General features: G+C 40.7%; 1 protein-coding gene across 4 annotated transcripts in view; it reads right to left on the bottom strand.

Moving 5' to 3' along the window:
- Window positions 1-1,567: 1,567 nt before the first annotated feature.
- Window positions 1,568-18,198, bottom strand: part of kif5ab (kinesin family member 5A, b) — a 58,260-nt gene continuing 41,629 nt past the window's right edge. Inside the window, exons 18-29 of one of the 4 annotated variants that reach the window (XM_020096509.2) lie at window positions 17,605-17,669; window positions 16,321-16,430; window positions 15,542-15,643; window positions 14,993-15,053; window positions 14,820-14,891; window positions 14,168-14,272; window positions 11,797-12,013; window positions 10,423-10,684; window positions 9,790-9,851; window positions 7,471-7,498; window positions 6,679-6,791; window positions 1,568-4,674 (exon numbers count right to left, since the gene is read on the bottom strand). In XM_020096509.2, the coding sequence (XP_019952068.2) occupies window positions 6,692-6,791; window positions 7,471-7,498; window positions 9,790-9,851; window positions 10,423-10,684; window positions 11,797-12,013; window positions 14,168-14,272; window positions 14,820-14,891; window positions 14,993-15,053; window positions 15,542-15,643; window positions 16,321-16,430; window positions 17,605-17,669 (1,184 nt within the window). In that variant the 3' untranslated portion in view covers window positions 1,568-4,674; window positions 6,679-6,691. Of the gene's footprint in view, window positions 4,675-6,678; window positions 6,792-7,470; window positions 7,499-7,526; window positions 8,917-9,789; window positions 9,852-10,422; window positions 10,685-11,796; window positions 12,014-14,167; window positions 14,273-14,819; window positions 14,892-14,992; window positions 15,054-15,541; window positions 15,644-16,320; window positions 16,431-17,604; window positions 17,670-18,198 lie in introns of those variants that run through there. The other 3 variants (XM_020096510.2, XM_069534764.1, XM_069534782.1) reach the window with 3 other exon arrangements.

Here is an 18,198-nt window from a genome sequence, read left to right as displayed (position 1 = left end):
CAGTTGCTTGTTTGCTGTCAGTGGATCAACACCTTCAGTTGATTCTCTGACTTTGTGTTGTTGGTTTTGTGTTGTTGGTTTTGTGTTTTTGGTTTTGCGTTGTTGGTTTTGCTTGTTTGAAGAATTTGTTGTTTGCCTGTTTTTCTTTACACCATCTCTTTCTCTGTGACTCTCACTATCTTTTGGTTCTGTTTTATAGTTTCAGTGGTGGACGGTTGGGAGCCATAATCCCACCGTTAACTTTTAGGACCCAATTTGTTAGTTTTGTTGCAGTGATTTGTTAGTTTCCCAAAAAATATGTACCAGGTTTTGTTTTTCTTTGGGGGGGGGGGGCATAATAAGTGAATGAAATAAACCTGTATTTAGTTTGTCGCTCTACAAACAGAATTTAGTTTGGAGTCATTTATAGAGAATCTGACATGGGAAGCACTGAACTCATGTAAAAATGCAGACCTCATGCAAATTGCTCTCCAGTTTGACATTACTGTGGCATGGTGTCAAAAAAGATGCACTAAAACAGGCTGTAGTCACTGGTTGATGGATAAACAAATCCTTGTTGGTGATTCTTAGGCTAAATCAGAAAGTGTCAGTGAAGAGATTGATACTGATACATTTACTTGTGTTTGTAAAAATAGTGAATTTATTTTCTATTTATTTAATCTATTTTACATCAACAAATCTGTTGTACAGTATTTGTCTTTTAAAGGGGGAGGTGCTATGGCCATAAAGATCACATGAAGATCAGAGTCCAGGTCCCAGGTTCCCCAGCTCATCAGGAGCAATAGGAAGCACCTGAGCTCCCTGAGGCTGGGAGGGTTTATAAGGAGGTCCTTGTTCAGTTGCTTGTTTGCTGTCAGTGGATCAACACCTTCAGTTGATTCTCTGACTTTGTGTTGTTTGTGTTGTGTTGTTGGTTTTGCTTGTTTGAAGAATTTGTTGTATGCCCATTGTTATTTACACCCCCTCTTTCTCTGTGACTCTTTTGGTGGGTGACTGTTGGGAACTATATTCCCACCGTTATCTTTTAGAAGCCATTTTGTTTGGTAGCAGTGTTTAGTGTCTTGTTAGGGAGACTATGTACCAAGTTTTGTTTTTCTTGGGGGGGGGGGACGTAACAAGCCTTGGTATCGAGGTCCCGCCTATGCATGCCCTCAACCAATTGCTAATCAGTCTCAGCTGTCAATCATGTTTCACCCCATTTAAACATTTACTTTCTGTATTTCAATTACATATTAGAGTTCCATGAAACTTGTTAACATAAGTTCAATGTAAATGTTTTCTAGCATGTTGAGTTACAGTGACTAAATCAAATAACTTGAGAGGGACTTAATTAAATAAAATTAAACTTATACACAAATATATACATTAACACTTTATTTAATTAAAACATCAAGTTATTGGACATGTACTTTGATGTTTAACTTTGTCCCATCCACTAACATAGAGGAGGCAGGGTGTCCATCTTTATATAAAGTCCTCGGGATGCTCATTCACTCAGAAGTACAGATCAGTTTTATGAGCCTGTTAAAAAGGATTTTTAAGATGAAAGCAACAATAAGACAGTGTCATAATGATATGTACACAGTTTCATCTTTATTGAAAGTTGGTAGAGATAACAGTTCTGTTTCTCAGCAGCTACAGGAGAGTACTGCATGCACTAGATCACACACTAGAAACCAACCAACACACAAACACAGACACTTGGCCTCTGTCTTTTTTAAACGCTCTGACATTCTCGTCACATTTCTATTTCTGCATATGTTAGGCTACAGTATCACACATTACTGACCTCGCCAGAATATTGTTTTTTTTTTTAGACTGGTTACAATTACTGTCAGACAAACATGACAATCAGACTGAAAATAAACGCGACAGTCATTCAAACATTTACAGCTCAGTATACAACCGTAACACATGACTGGAGAATAGCTGTTTCTTCACTGGACCAAAAAAAGTCGTGGTTTCTTCACATCCTTCAAACTCAACTTCAATGATAAAGTTGAATGACCTTTTTTTACCCTTTACAAAGTCTGACAGCTGCAGGAAGAGATACTCAGAGTAAAGAGGCAAGAACACGAACAAAAAAAGAGAGAATTAAGAAAATAATATGATAAAGTGCTTCATGCATTTATAATGAGCCTCAGTCTCATCAGAACACAGTTAGTTACACTTTAAATTTCAGCCCGCACTTAATATTGCACATACAGGGTATCAATGAAACAGTAGAAGGGATAACTATATTGCATTTAGGAGGGAGCTCGAAAAAAATGACTTCATAAGTATTTCATAAACTACTATTTTCTACTATTATACTTTGTCATAAAAACTTACTTTGAAACAATCTATGGTTGTGTATGAAACCATTTGTTTCAATCTCATACAAATAAGGAGTTAATTCACATTAAGTCACAACATAGACAAAATAATTTAACATGTCAATTTTGCAACTGTATGATTAATATAATTTATTTAAAAAAATAATGTATAAACTATTAAAATATACTTTGGGCAATGAAATGAATGAAACAAGAACCATAACATTTGGTACAAAGTGCTAATCAACACATGTTCATGATACAGTTTTTGTAAAAGGACACAAACTACTACATTACCAATTAAATTAAAAAGTACTTATTACAGTGTAATTTATTTCAAGGTCCCTCAAAACAAATTTGTATCTCCCGAATGTGCTTGGTCCCTGTATTCAGTTGTGCTCTAGAGCAACACTGATCTGTATTGTCTCTCTATTGCTCTGTCACACACACAGAAGACTTACACCCTCGACTACCACATCCTGACTGGTTGATCAGGAAGTCGACAGAGAGCAACAGACACTGGGTCATTTTATCTTTATCTGCTCAAATAACCTGGACTACACCATAGTAATTAATACAGGATATGCAATATAACCGTATTTGTTGGGTCAAAGGTCAGACACCTTATTGAGGCTTTGCATGTGTGTGTGCGTGTGTGTGCGTGTGTGATAAGACAAAGCTGAGTCGCCTCTTGATAACCTACAGTAACCCCTCGCGTCACGTCTCCTGCTGAGCTCATATTAAGTCCACGTTGAATGACTCACTATACAATCAGGGCTTTGGTTTCAGTCTGAGTTGCATCTTCAAGAATCGTCATCAATTCATTTTGGAACAGCAGCTGCACATGTGAACCCATTTTATCATTCCGCAGCACAGGAAATACATTTACACGTCAAAACAAATACAGACGCTTCACTTTAACTCACACAAATTATCAGTAAGGAACAAATAAATAACACTTTAAATAGAGCGGAGGATAAATGATATATTATCTTTGAAATTAGAACATAGTATAAAAATAGTTGCTACACACTTGTTTTTCTCCACTCTGTCATGCTCTTGTATGAATGACAATGGCTGAATATCTCACATATGATCCCCGTTGAGCAATTTGTTTTTTCCCACTGATAATTTGACACGTTCAGCCTCTTAAAAAGATGAATGTGTTTTTTTTACTGCTGATTCAGATCAAGTTGTTTGTCATTCTAGTTAAAGCAAATGATGTCCACTGAGAGTCAGACACGCTGTGGCAGCAGATCTTCACCATTGACTATTTACGTGTTTTTATTTTAAGCGACCCTCCAACCGACTTCTTCATTAGCGCGGTGGCTTCTTCCTGTGCAAGGTGCCAGTATCACAACAACCTCAAGCATCAAGATTCATGCGGGTGTCTGGGTGTTTGTGGATTAATATTCCTGCTATTCTAATCGGTGAAAATATGGAATATTGACATCTTAAATATCCTGCAGCGTAACAAAATGTGTCTTTAATTTTTATCGTAGTTCAGTTACATTCTACAGGAGGTTTGTCAGCTACGAAACCAATTCCCACCAAACTTGGGTTTGGAAAAAACACCAACTTTTGAGGTGGTTGTGGATTAAATTGTGAACCCAGGATTTTTTTTTTTCCTTTCTTTAACCGCTCTTGTCTTCTAAACAATGAGGTATAATGACGGTATGTGCGGCTCTGATTTTTTTATTTTTTTTAAACACACCTATGTTAAAGGGTGTATAGCTCATTTGCATTCACACACACTCTTCTGTTCTGGTATTTAGACTTTTAAAACGTTGACAATCATTTTTGCTTTACAAGCTTTCTTCTTCTTTTGTGTATTTTCCCAGAAAAGCTGAAGACCAACATCAACATGCACAGTTAAAAGTATCATTGAGGTTTGTTCACACTTCCGAACCATACTCACGTTTTATAATTAATTAAAAAAAAAAGATTAATTTCAGTTTCATGTATCATTTACTGGTTAACGTCCACTGTGACTGCATCGTTAAAACAAACAGCACTGCCTAGTGGTCACCCACAGCGCTGCACCTTCTCTTCCCCCACCTTTCCATTTTAAGTCCCTTTGTATTCCGAGTCATGGGGGAATGGGTGCAGCAGAAACATGGGTGTAAGCTGCCAGGTCTGGATTTTGAGATGCAGTGTTTGCCAGACTGATACTCACATACACCCCAAACGTCATAGCACAGAAAAGAGGACGGGCGGCAGAGGAGCAAGCAAAGGGGGGGGGGGGCAGGAGATAGAGATCTGTTTACAGTGGGTGAGGATGAGAGAGGAAGGGGAGTCTGAGAGGACTGTGATTGGCTGCATGCAGATTTACAGAGGGGGCCTCGGAAAAAACATCCACCTGGAGAGAGAGAGAAAATGAGACAGAGAAACAGAGAAAGAACCCCAGTCAGATACTTTTGAGGGAAACAGGGAGAGAGAAAAAAATTCGACAATAAAGAGGAGACAGCAGCCGGTGAGTCATGCTAACATCGCCAGAAGGAACACGACTCAAGTCATTTTATTTCTGGTGTCTACGCTGAGACTCAAGTTGTGTCTGGGAACTGCATGGAGCACTCTGGGGCCAAATTTAAACTTCACAGGATGTAAAATCCAGCAGCACTTTGCAAAACTTATATTTACTCCATAGAAAACTTTATAGCGTCTCAAAGATCCCAAAATAGGTGAGATTAAACTTTTATGTTTCATCATTACAAACGTATAATGCAGTTTTCAGTCTGCAGACCAGGTCCAGAGTTTTATTATCAGCATACTGCCAACATAACGTTTTCCTCTGTTGCCCTGTAACAGGTTGTGTGAATATGTATTAACATTAATACACAAAAACAGAAAAACGAAAACCCTGTGAGTGTAGTGGGCCAGAGTAAAACCCAAAACAACCTCCCCCCCGTCTCTTACTAACTCTTTCAGAAGCAATATTTATAATATTATATAATATTTAACTCCTGGATAGGATTTACACTTTAATCCCCTCCCCCTGCCCCCATGTGACACGGACGCTGTGTTTTTAAAGTATTTCTATGAAAAGTGTCTCACAGTGAATGTAAGTATTTTAGTGTTGGAGGCCCCAGAAGAAAATAAAATGTAAAAATGTTCTTTCACCCCGGCTGCTGGAAGATTTACAGCTGCAAACTTCCAGAGCACCAGCGAGCCAAGCCCAGATAAATTCATAATAATGTTTCATAAGACAGGGTCAGCTCCTGGCTTTAACCTGAGACCACGCTTCCCTGATATGGTGTCCAAGACTGAAAATAATCCAATAATCGAAATAAAAAGGTCACTGTTATTCAATTCTTTAGGCTACCGTCATAACCGCGGTCACATTTAAAAGATAACTCCTTACAACTAAAGAGTCAGACTATAAAAAATCAAGCTGCTTTCAGACAGAACACGGATATCATCCAGAGAGGATGTGTGAGGGAATTCAAAGAGGCTCCAGTCAATCTCCGGAGTCATACATATAGAGGACGTCGACAAATGTCAACTGTGAAAGACAAGATTCCAGAGTTGTTCGTGATAAAAACAGAATTAATATGAAGCACCATGCCTCGCCTGAACGCTCTGATGTGAACGTGTCTGCTGCATTCTTCATACATGAAAGTCAAACTCCACAAAAGACCAAATTGTACAGACACTGTCCAGAGTTCATGTCTGAAAACAGCTTCAGATACACAAAGTAGGCCTGTGGTCTGTTGTGTGGAAAATACTTATGAGCTGTAGCCACATGTCTGAACCAGTTTTGTGTCATATGTGATATGTAGATCTTAAAATGCACATGTTAATCAGGAGACTTTCAAGTATGAGCTTTCAAGCTATGTATAATTTGTCAAGGTTGTGTGAATAATGGGTCCCGTACGGTGCATAAAACACCTGAAGAAACGTGACCAAGGTCTAAGTGTTTTATTTAATACCTGATTCAAATTTCAAGCTGCAGTTTGTCACATTAATAACTAACTTAACTTTAGTATCCACAAGGTCTCACAAATGTTTCTGCAGTTCTCAGTCCTCGATCATGAGGTTTGATATTGGCATGCAAGCAGTGCCTGCAAACTGCTTTTGAATTTAAATCATCTTTAAACCCATTTCTATGTGTAATGAGCACTTTAACGAGCAGTTTCTACTTCAGGTTTTTCCAAGAATTTATCTTTTTGAATATTTATAAAACAGATTTTTTTCAGGTGGTTTTATAAACCTGTCGTGGGTAGAATCAGTGGAGTGAGGCGTTGCTAGTTAATTAGTTGACTGACATTGGTTAATCGACTCATTCCCCCGACTGTGATTCATTCAACTGTGTTCTGAAGCAAATAAATCATCTGGGTGTTTCTGTGATTTTCTGCCTATTTACCTGCTCAGGACTATTAGCTGGCGGAGGCCTCCTGTTGCAGGCTGTAGAGTTTGGCTGGGTCCTGATTGTCGCAGACGTCAGTTCTGGACACAGAATTCACATTCAGACTCATGCTACCCCAACACAGCAGGATCACAGGTGGCCGCAGCATCATCAGAGGCAGGGGCAGCAGCAGCAGCAGCAGTGGCAGGAGCAGCAACAAGGGGGCAGTGATGGAGCAGAGAGACAGAGCAGTGAGGGAGGCAGTGATGTTACAGGAGCTGGTCGTCAAACACGAGAGGGGCTTAGTGCACGTGGGGGGGGGGGGGGGGGTATGGCAGTGACATACTCCTTCATGTTCTTAGCCTGTAACTGATCATCATCACAGATACAGAACCAGAGGTCTTGAGTTAATCACTTCTGGCACTGGCAATAATCTACAGCGGATCCACTATGTTAAAGGTTATATACAGTATAACCACTAAATAAAAGCAAACATCTCGAACCAAATCTGATGCTTCACGAGACTTAAGTATGTTGACACGCAGCCAGACCATTTACCAAAAGACTGTGATTTCCTAGTCTGCACAGGATGCCATATCTCCACTACATCTTTACATAGAAAATAGTTGTTGGCTGCTAAATTCTCTCGAATAAAAATATTTCAGGACCTTCAGTTGAAAATATCCAGTTCAATAAAGAATCCTACTCAAGGTTCACTCTGGAGGTTTCGGCCTTACAATGAAATGACAACATGAAAGTCAGCAGCAAATAGCAGCAAGTGTTTGAAAATAAGGTGCAGTCCAGTCTTACCTGTTGTCATTGATATCGGTGCTGTTTCCTGTGGACAGAGAGAGGTGCGTGAGGAGGCAGGCAGGTGCACAGTGGGGGTGGGTGGGTGGTGTGTAAATGAGGGGGGGGTGAGTTTATCACAAACATACCTGTGGGATTCATTAAAAACAGACAAATGACTTCGGAACAAGCAGCTGCACAATGTGTCCTCAAACATAAATGACTAAATCGGGTGTTTGTCGTTGCTCATAGAGCATGTGAGCGTTTTATTGATGCGCCCTCATTAGTACATGACAAGGACACGAGAGCAATGAGTTTCTTCACTTCAACCACATGGATGAGGTTAGTGAATGATCGTTGATCGTCACTGTCGCAGGTGGAATAAATTGAAGAGTGACATCAGAAAATTTACAAGTGGACATAAATGCAGCTCATTTCACGCTCGGTGAACGTCTGATCACTGCCGTGAGGTCATAATCTGTGCCACTTGTCAGCAGAATGTAAACACGGGTCATTTTACACAGTTTGAACAAGTGACAAACGCTGCATTTTCCCTGATCGTAGTCTCACCACTACCACTACTATTACACCTGACAACATAAACAACAAAGCAAGTGGTAAAAAAAGAAAAAGCTTCCTTTGCAAAGCATGAGCCTCTTCACAATTACAGTCAGATCAATAGTACAGCACTTAAATGGAAAATTGGATCTCTGGGATGTCTGTATTTGTCAAGACATCACTGTGGCACACTGTGTGAAACCTAATAAAGTGGATAATTTTGTCTCATTTGTTGGATCAAAATTCTTCCTACTTCTGGCACTGACTGTTTCTACAATCCTCAAAGACTTTCTATCTGACAAGGATTCATTTTACAAACTATTCACACCTTTTATGTGACACCCAGACACATCAGTGAAGTTTGGTTATGACTCAATGGCCAGCAAATGAAAAGCAAAGTCTGCATGCATTTATTCATTGTTATTCATGGAGGGAACTCCACTTAATTCTGGTTCGGTTTCATGACTTTGCCACTATCAAGGGAGCTCAGGCTTGACCTGCTGCTTTAAGGCTGCAGAGTTTAATTTTGTCAGTAGAGAAATGACCAAAGAGTAAGAAATATGGATACAGAGATATCTGACTTTGAGTTTTTCACTTTCCCTTAAGCTCCTATTGAAATTCATGCAACACAGTAGTTTGACTACAGTGGACATTAAAGTAAATTACATAAGCACTTGAATTCCAAAACATCATGTTTCCAGTTTGGGAAAAACTACCCCCCCCCGTCTTCATGATCCTGTTAGAAATCAAAGTAAATCCATAATAGGTACAACATTAATTCTGTTTGCTCCACCTCATCACATTGTCTGCTTGTGATGACACGTTACCTTTTGTTACATGCGGTGAAAAACATGCTGGTGTTGTGTGGTTTGTCCAGCGGTGGGAGAGGAGCAAAGAAAATGGGTATATCTAAAAAAACAAAAAATTTTACATGATTGAAATAGTTTTTTGTTCGTTGAAAGTGTTTAGAAAGATTTAGACCATGCTTCTATATTTAGAAATCTTTTGGATCGGTGTGTTGTGAGTTTATTTTGTCAAATTTGATGAAAAAAACATATATATATATATATGTATATATAGTGTTGAGTGTGAGTGTGCAAAAAACAAACAGGTATCAGTCTTGCCTCCGAGCATCGTGGGTAACAAACCCTGAATAAATTCTAGTATTTGATATAAATAAAAGGCTGGTGATGTCGCTGCAGATTGACGTATTTGCTCGAACCCTTTTCGAGCAAATACTTTTATTGCTATTCCTGGAGAATCAAAGAGGTGTGGTGTTGTTCTACAACTGTCATAGCTGGGTCAGAGGCAGCGGTGGGCACTCAGCCTGTCTGCTTGGCTACTTGTCTGTCTAACTGAGTAATGACACTGCAGGCCTAATCTATCTCCAGAGTCTGTAGCTGATGAGTACACACACACACACACACACACAAGCCTCGAGCAGCAGCTGTATTCCATAGAGGTTGTTTGGTGAATTTTAATTCCTCACTGTCTTCCATTAATCTATGGACACTTTATCCAATTCCCAGTGGCTCAGAATTACACTTAAAGGTGTCGACTACAAGTCCGTTACACAAAGATGAGTGAAGATGTTAAGAAAAGAAACAGCAGACAGAATTGTTGTCATAGCACCAGGACAGTCAGTAACATAAAACAACATTCACACATAATGGCTGGTTTGATGGCATTATAGAAATCACTAAAAAATGAGTGGATTAACCAGCTGATTTAAATCAGAACATCTCTCATTGACTCATCGGGCTTTATCTGCGTGGACCTCACCGTTTTCTGAATCGAGCATCTCTGCAGTGTTGTCAGCTTGGCTTGCTGCTTCGGCTGGAGGTCTGCAGAAGGCACAAACGAGCTCTGGTTCAAAACCTTTTAATGGTTTTATATTAAACAAAATCAGTGTGTGATGAAGTGAACAAGAGGGACTAAAGTTAAAATAGATTCTAAACAAGTTGTTCATCATGGTTGAATGTTTAAGGTCTTCACAGGCAGGAAATTCAAATGCAGGACACAGATTATTTGTAGGTATAACAGTAATAGAACAAACTTGAGTTCATTCTTGTTTCTACAAATAATAGTTTGACAAATTAGCCCTTACTTTTTGCTTTCCACTGCACTTTTTCATTAGATGAAGTTAACTTATGTTCAGAAGCAGAGTCACGTCTCAACCACATATAACCCATCATGCCCTGTTTGTCTCAGAGTACTTTCCCTTCCTCCTTCTCATCCCAGCCCACATCCCTTTATCATCTTCTCCCTCATCCTTTGTTATTCATTTTAAATCATACATCTCATTCTATCCTGGCTGGAGGGCTCCAATAAGCACAGGTGGAATGATGAAGCGGAGAAGAAAAGCTGGTTAGTGGACATTTAATCAACATTCTCTCTTCAACTGTGTTTGCTCACGTGTTGTTCTGAGAGTCGGCATCGTGTGCGTCGCTGTTTCGGGAGTCTAGGTGCTTGACGGGGCTGTTCCTGTTGGAGTCGGCCTTGGGTAACCGGACCTCACTCTTTGGCGTCACAGGAGCTGCAGAGGCCGCTGCCTGTTGGTTGTTGCTGTTGTGGAAAACGGTGTTGCAGAGGGCGGCGGGGTGATCGCTGTAGCCTCGGATGAAGAAGGGGTTGGTGGGAGAGCAGAGTGGGTAGTGGCCAGGACGCACCGGCTTGGCTGTAAACAGTAACAGAGTATTGATCCATTGATACAGAAAAGACAAATACATCATATTTGTTTATCTAATGCTTGACAGTCCACTGTGGCATGTTTCCACAACATGTTTAATGTGACTGGAATAATGAGCACATGTTAACATACAGCATAATGTAGCTTTGGAATAATCCTGGAAAAAATGATTCTATAAATACACTCAGATCAATAGCTCATTTACAGCAGGCGTCTCATTTACTTCACAAATTCAATGTATGAGAGTAATTATCTTCAGCTGAACCAGTGATTAAGTGACTTAATAATCAAAACGTATTACACTGCTTCTCTACTCAACTGTATTTCCCTCAAAAGAACGTGTATACACACATACATGCAAAATATTCCAAGTAACTGTTATAGATGTTTAATTCTCAGAATCTATGGCCTGATGAATTAATTTAGTTTCCGGTCCTGAGTATGGAACAGTTCGGCACATAAAGCTCCATCACACAGCAGCTCACTTGTGCAGGTGCTTGAAATGATGGCGATCAGCTGAGGGGAAGAAAATAAATTTGAGAGCAGCGAAGGGAGAAAAATCCAACAATGGATGTTGCCTGTGAGGAACCTGTGAGGAACCCCCCCCCCCACACACACACACACAGTGCAATACAGGCCCAACTATCAGATGTCAAGTAGATGAAATGTTGCTGCCAGATTCACATGCGGAACCAAACACGTGACAGAGGATTTGAAAGGATTTATTTTTTTTCTTGAATTTTATTTGAAAAAACGCTCCAACAACAACTGATAACATTTTCAGTGGACTCCAGTTCCTCTGGCAGGTGTCTGAGATGCACTGGTTAATAAATTTGATCAAATTTTGATGATGAGTCAGAGCAGGGTTGTAGACATGCGTGTGTGTGATCTAATTGTGGACTGAGTTGTGAGGATTACAAGAAAACAATCGATGTCCTAAACAGCAGTGTGGGAATAATGCACGGTAATATGCACAGATCGGATTGATGCAGTGGATCACTGCCCACCTACAGATTAGAAGATACTTATCATTATTGGATCTGATTACATAACTTCGACTGAAACGACACATAGCAGCTCGTTATGTTCAGTCAAGTTACCGATCTGTGCAGCATGGGGCCGGCGGAAGGGATTGCGGGCCCTCATGACGTCTTTGATCCGCTCCACCTCCTGTTGGTAGCGGCAGCGGTCCTTCATGGCGCCCTCCTTCGCCTCCTTCAGCGCACCCTCCAGCGCCTTGACTCGCTCAGCTGTAGACCGAAGACGTTTCTCCAGTTTCGGAAGCTCACAGCGAAGGTCTGCATTGTCACGCACCAGCTGCAACAACACAACAGTATTGATGGGATTTTTCTGCTCGCTGTCTGAAGTGAGGAACATCGTGTGACTCAGCTCAGCAATTACAGCTTTTATAATAGACTCAAATTTAACAATATTATGACCTATGTTGGTGTTCGCACTCAAATTAAATGGAGGTGAACCGAGTGATTTTCTTTCACTATCAGGCATTTAGTCAGGTTGACTGTAAACACATCCACGCAAATCAGTGGAAAACTCTTTTAATCCTGTTTAAGTTTTTGGTCAGACACCCTGTTCAAGGCAGGAATCATCCATTTAATCAGGTCCCGCTGCCAGTGTCTGTTGGCAGCAGATATCAGAACCACATTTCCCAAAAGCCTTGTTGAGCCATCGTCAAAGTAACTGCAGAGAGAACCTTCTCTCTATCATTAAACTTTGGCAGTTTTTCAAAAACATTTTTGAGAAATGCACTCCAGATCTGCTCCATTACCTTAACTTTTGTTTTTTTCATCCTTACACAAAAAAAGTGCTCTCACTCGTTCACATGAAGGAGCGGGCTGATGGAGCCAAATCGACACACGACAAATACACAGGAATGTCAAACTCTTGTGTCCTTGGTGTTAAGTTCTGCTCGTTTCCTCTTATTTGTTTTAAAGGGGAAAGATGTGATTTCTGTATTTTACAGGTCCAGATTTCCTCTCCATGAGTACAACACATCAATTTAAGACAATGATGAGAATGATTAGAAAACTTGCTGAGCTCCCTCAAATTGAAGGTTACATCAGCTTAAAACACAAGTAAACACAGGGAGGAGCAGCCTAACTTACGTACACAGCAACTTCTGTTCACTACTATCAGTGAGCACAACTAATGTTAATCATCGATTTTCTGTTTATTGACCACTGAACAGTCTTGTAACCAGAGCTACCGCATACAAACAAACTAATGCTAAAATAAAGTAGATTGTTTTCAGATCACTTTTCAGACTTTGTTGATGTGAGAGAGTGAAAACTTGCTGAAACATTCATACATACCTCAGTAAGTCAATTGCACAGTTCAATTACATCAATGCATGATTTAATTTTAGAAAAAATCAAATCACTCCCATTTTCATATTTAAATCTTAAAGTGACTTTGTTCCAGTGAATGCACACATCTCTTTCTGAATACCATTATTGACCTAATTGTCTAATCTCTTCAGAGGACAAAAAGTAAACTTCAGGTAAAATATTCTTTTATGATTTTTGTACAGATTTATTGAGTTTGGAATGTCAAACTTTAAAAATGACCGAGCACCAGAGAGTCCCTGCAGAGATACTGGGGTCTTGCATATTTGCCCCATTGCACTGTCCACTGCCTGTCTTTTTTTGGGCCTTATCACTTTCCACTAGGAGTTTGCTGATTTATGGCCATGTCTTTCGTCTTCTATTCCCACAGTATCAGCAGGTGGTAGATGGGATGGGGTTCTCCCAGCAGCCACTTATAGGATTGGTTTTCTGCCTGACAGACTGCTGCAGTGCAGCCCAGTGTGTGTGTGTGTGCCAGTCTGCAGAACATTTAGCACATCAACACTTGCTGTAGTCCATTTAGTGATATTAAAGAAGGATGTGAGGTGTGTGTGTGTGTGTGTGTGTGTGTGTGTGTGTGTGTGTGTGTGTGTGTGTGTGTTTGTCTCATCTTTCTGAGCTCCAGGTTTCTGTGTATCAGCTGGAGGGAAAAGACTGCACATGCTAGTCTGCACCTGAATGAGGATGAATTCATTTGTGTTTATCAAATCTGAGGAACAGTTTTATGCTGTGTGGTTTTCTTCCCCTGGAGGCAGCGTCTTCACCTTGGTTTAACACCTTCTGTTGCTCTGTTTTCAAGGAGACTTTCATGCTAAGTTACTGCAATAAAATGAATGATGGTGAGAATGTTCCTTTGGCCCATTGGAGAAGCACAGAAAGTGTACATTGCTCTGTATTTTATTCTGACTCACTCCTTTTTGTCCTCTCATATTCTTCTCAGATAAGAGATCTCTGGCTTATTGCTGCGTCACTGCACTGTGAGAATTAAGCTTCCAGGCCGTGGGAAATCACATCATTCGTCCACATCCAGAGGTGGAGGACAGGCAGTGTTATTTTTTTTGTCTCCATCTCTATAATTTATAATCTTATAACAACTGCTTGTTGTTACCTGTTTGTGAACTTTTGTAAGCTGGTCCAGGTTGTTTTCAAGAAAAGAAATCTTCTGTTTCTGGGTGATGTATCCCCCAGTCTCATTGGGTCCCATCCCTGCACTCTGTCAACAAAAACAGCAGAGATCTTTTACCATTGTGTTTAAAGCTAGAAATGCTGCACTTCGGTTGTATATCTCCACCAACCAGGGGAGTTTCAGTTTATATAAAAAATTTTCTCAGACTCAGGTGAGGTCACTGTGACCTTTGAACTCTGAAATCAATTTGTCTTTAAGAAAATGTGACAACTGGTCAAAAGTTCATAAGATAACATATTCACAGGGAAAAAGGAGTTTGGTGAGGTCACAGTATCTTGACCTCCAAATTCTAATCAGGCCATGTTTCAGCCCAAGTGAATATTTGTGCCAGATGCAATGAAATTCCCTACAGGTGTTCCAATATATCCCCTTTGACCTTCAACCTCCGAAATCGAATCAGTTCCTCTTTGAATCCAAGTGAACGTTTGAAGAAATTCCCTCTCGGTGTTTCTAAGATGTTGCTTTCACAGTTAAGGATGCATGAACAGACATATGAATGAAAATCTCAAAATTATCATTTGCATACAGTCACACGTTGGGGTGGTTTTATGTGGAGAAATAAAGGTTGGCTTACTTTTCTAACTCGACTCGTGAGGTCTTGAACAAAAAGCTTGCGGAGGTTGTGCAGGGTGTGGAGCTCGCGGGCCTAGAGTACGGAGGAAAGGAAATGATGCAGTTAGAGAGTACTTAGTGGATCAGTGGCCTCCGAGGGAGCCAAGTGAATCGTGACGGCAAATAATGACTTACAACAGTCTCCTCCAGCCCTTTGAGGTCCTGCTTCGACTGCTCATGTCGCTCATGGAGAAATCTATCGATAGGGAGATAGGTGGAAAATTCTTTACCCCAATAATTACCACATTCTTCAGAATGATTAATGAAAAAAGAACATAGTTAGCATGTGCCCAGCTGCCATCTGATGCAATATGCTGCAAAGGTCAGTGCAGAAAGAGGCTTGTTGGCTGCCAGCTGCTACCGTGTTCCAAAACCTCATAATGGGATGCAGAGATTGTGAGACAGGAAGAGAAAACAAAGAGAAAGATGCATAGAGAGGGTTGAAGGGGTTAGCCTCCAGCTAATTTTAGCCACAATCCGTATGAATGTATCCCTCCATTACAAGAGACACGCAGTGTAAATAAAATATCAGCGCTGCAGAGCGAGAGGAAAATAAATAGACAAAGGGAAGACAAATGACAGAGAAGACATGTAAGTGGTGAATCAAAAGGGGCATCTCAACCCCCGGGCCTCCATATGGTGAATCGTTTGAAAGCCGGCCAGGATGGTAAAGGAGAGACTCACGTCAGTTCCTCCAGCTGCCGGCTCTTGTGATGTTCTTGGCCCCTGAGATGTTCAAAGTCATCGTGCAGTTGCTCCAGCTCCAGCTGCAGCCGCTGGTTACAGCTTAAAAAAAAAAAAAAAAAAAAGAACTCTCTCAAAGACTTATTCTGTTAAATGTGTCAAAACTGAAGAGTCCCCCTTTAGGGTGGCGATGCATCAGGGTTTATAGGAATATATGGCACATTTTTTATTTGATTTAGTTTCTGATTGAATTGATGGATTGATTAAATATTTATGGTGAATGTTGATTGATTTATTATATTGATACTTTTCCTTTATTCTGTTTAGGACCACACTGCTCATATTTGATATACCTCACTGATGTTGATCCATCCATTTTCAAGCTGCCTTTCCAAATCAGGCTATGCCAGCAGTACAAGCAGTGCAGCTCCATAGGTCTATTCATTCAGAGATTCTCTGCAGCTGCTCTTTGGCTGTTACCAGAAACTCCTGGGCCAGCAGGGAAATGTGCTTTAGTCCCTCCAGAGGCTCTGCTCTGCAGTCTTCACACTACTTTTGAGGGTAGAATTGAATTTCTCCTGGTATAAGCTCTGTGCCTCTGGTTACATGTATGACCTACACTGTATAGTGCCACAGTCTAGTCCTGAATATATAAATAAACATGCTTTTTCCACAACACTATATTAATTTGATATTTTGGTGCATTTATCCCTGATTTAAAATAATCTTGTATGTTCTTGTGCATCAGAGAAGGTGAAGAAGAAGAATGAAGCACTGACTCAGTTAACTCGTCAATGAACTTCTGCTTCTCATTGATCTCGTCTCGCAGGTGGCCAAGTTGTTTGCTGTGCGTTTCATGGTAAGAGTCCATCTGCTGCTCCAGAGCCCTCTGAGGTATGGGCGACAAGAGGGGCGAGAGACATATACAGTTCAATGGGGAGAGAAAGGAGAGAGAGAAAAAACCCAGAGGTGGGAATAAAAGTACACACAAATGACAAGAGAGACAGAAATTACACTCACCAGTGCACATGTAGACATGCAGAGCCACATGGGCATTAAACACACACATACACAAACAGATTGTGTCATTAAGAATGAAGCGAGACATGCCTAATGAAACTGGAGCACGCACACATATACAGACATGAATAACACACTCTGGAAATTGTGCACAAATAGAAGCAGATGTGCAGGAGCAGCTGAAAACTGCTTGTGTTGCTTATTTCAAGACTAAAAAAGGAAATCCCAGGGACCCCAGACCTCCTGGTTATTCAGTTAACTAATGGGAACACATCAACATTTTCTGACATAAAAAGGCTTAAATATGCTTGTTTGCTTTTTTTCAAAAAGAGTGATACCACTTTCATGCTATCTTAGCTTAGCATATGGACAGCATACCTGGTTCTGCCATAAGGTATGAAAATCTGCCTTATTGTGCTTCTGTAGCTCATTGTTGCCACCTTATATCTGATCGGACCCGTTGTGGCATTAAAAACAAAGTTATAAATTGCCATTTTTCCAGAGAGCTCAGTGGAGTCTTTCTCATGTTGCAATTGACAACATGCCTGTCTGAGACTTTCTCTTGACGAGCTGGCTGACGTTCTGCGGCCTCCCCCGACACATGAATGGCATAAATATTTTAATCATGATGCTATTCTAGACTTTCCGGCTTTTATTGGTCCAAATTACTCAAATTCAGATAGTAAAATGAATTTTACATGAAAGTTAATCACGCTCCAATTCCCCCCTCTCTTAGAATGATTTTGTATGTGAAGAATGCTTACTAGGCCACTAGCTGTAGCTTTATATTGTAACAATAGGATGGATTTCTTATCTTGCTATACAAGGAGAAAAAGAACACATGTTTTTTCCTCAAATGTCAAATTGTTCCTTGACAGCCCTGCAGTAATATACATGCAGAAACACTTGGGCTCATGAACCCATGCAGCAGTGGCACAGACACAGCAGACTGACACATAATGGATGCAGATAAACACACATCACATGCACGTCTGCAGTCAGCTGTAACTACACCAAGTTGCTCTCACTGTAGTCATGACTACCTTTATATCACTGCAGTCCAGGACAGACGTTTGATTCTTTCCGCTGGACATCTGTGACACGCTCTCTGAAACACACACACACACATTTAGCAGAGGAGAGACTGAGAGATCAATGGTAAGAGAGAAAAGAAGGAGGAAGGGGAAGAAAAAGATGGGAAGATAAAAGCGAGCATCACACTGATGTAGATGGAAGAGGTGACAGTGACCTGACATTGACGGCACAGCAGTAGCACGCTTGATGTTCACAGCGAGGTCAGCGTGGTCCTTGTCATGCCTTGGGTGTAATATTGTCTATTATTACACATGACAGCTACTGCATCACGCTGATCTGTTGTTTACTCATTGCTGTTCCTGTTTGGCTGGTGATGAAATTACGAGCACTGCACCAGGCTGCGTACCTAACATGACCCACAGCAAATTGTAGTTATCTACTTCTGTAATGACTGGAGGAGTGCCTGGCTCTGGTTTGGAGTGGGGCAGGATTGGATTTACCTGCCCTTAAATCCACAGGTTATTTATCGCTCCGTGGCTCTCCTCAGGAAGAATGACTTGCATCACCTTTAGCCCGATTTGCCTTTGGCCTGAATTGTGTCA

Source organism: Paralichthys olivaceus, chromosome 2, assembly GCF_024713975.1.
Source record: "Paralichthys olivaceus isolate ysfri-2021 chromosome 2, ASM2471397v2, whole genome shotgun sequence".
Classification (NCBI taxonomy): Eukaryota; Metazoa; Chordata; class Actinopteri; order Pleuronectiformes; family Paralichthyidae; genus Paralichthys; species Paralichthys olivaceus.
Note: the sequence above shows the minus strand (reverse complement) of the source record. Positions and strands in the feature narration are given on the sequence as shown.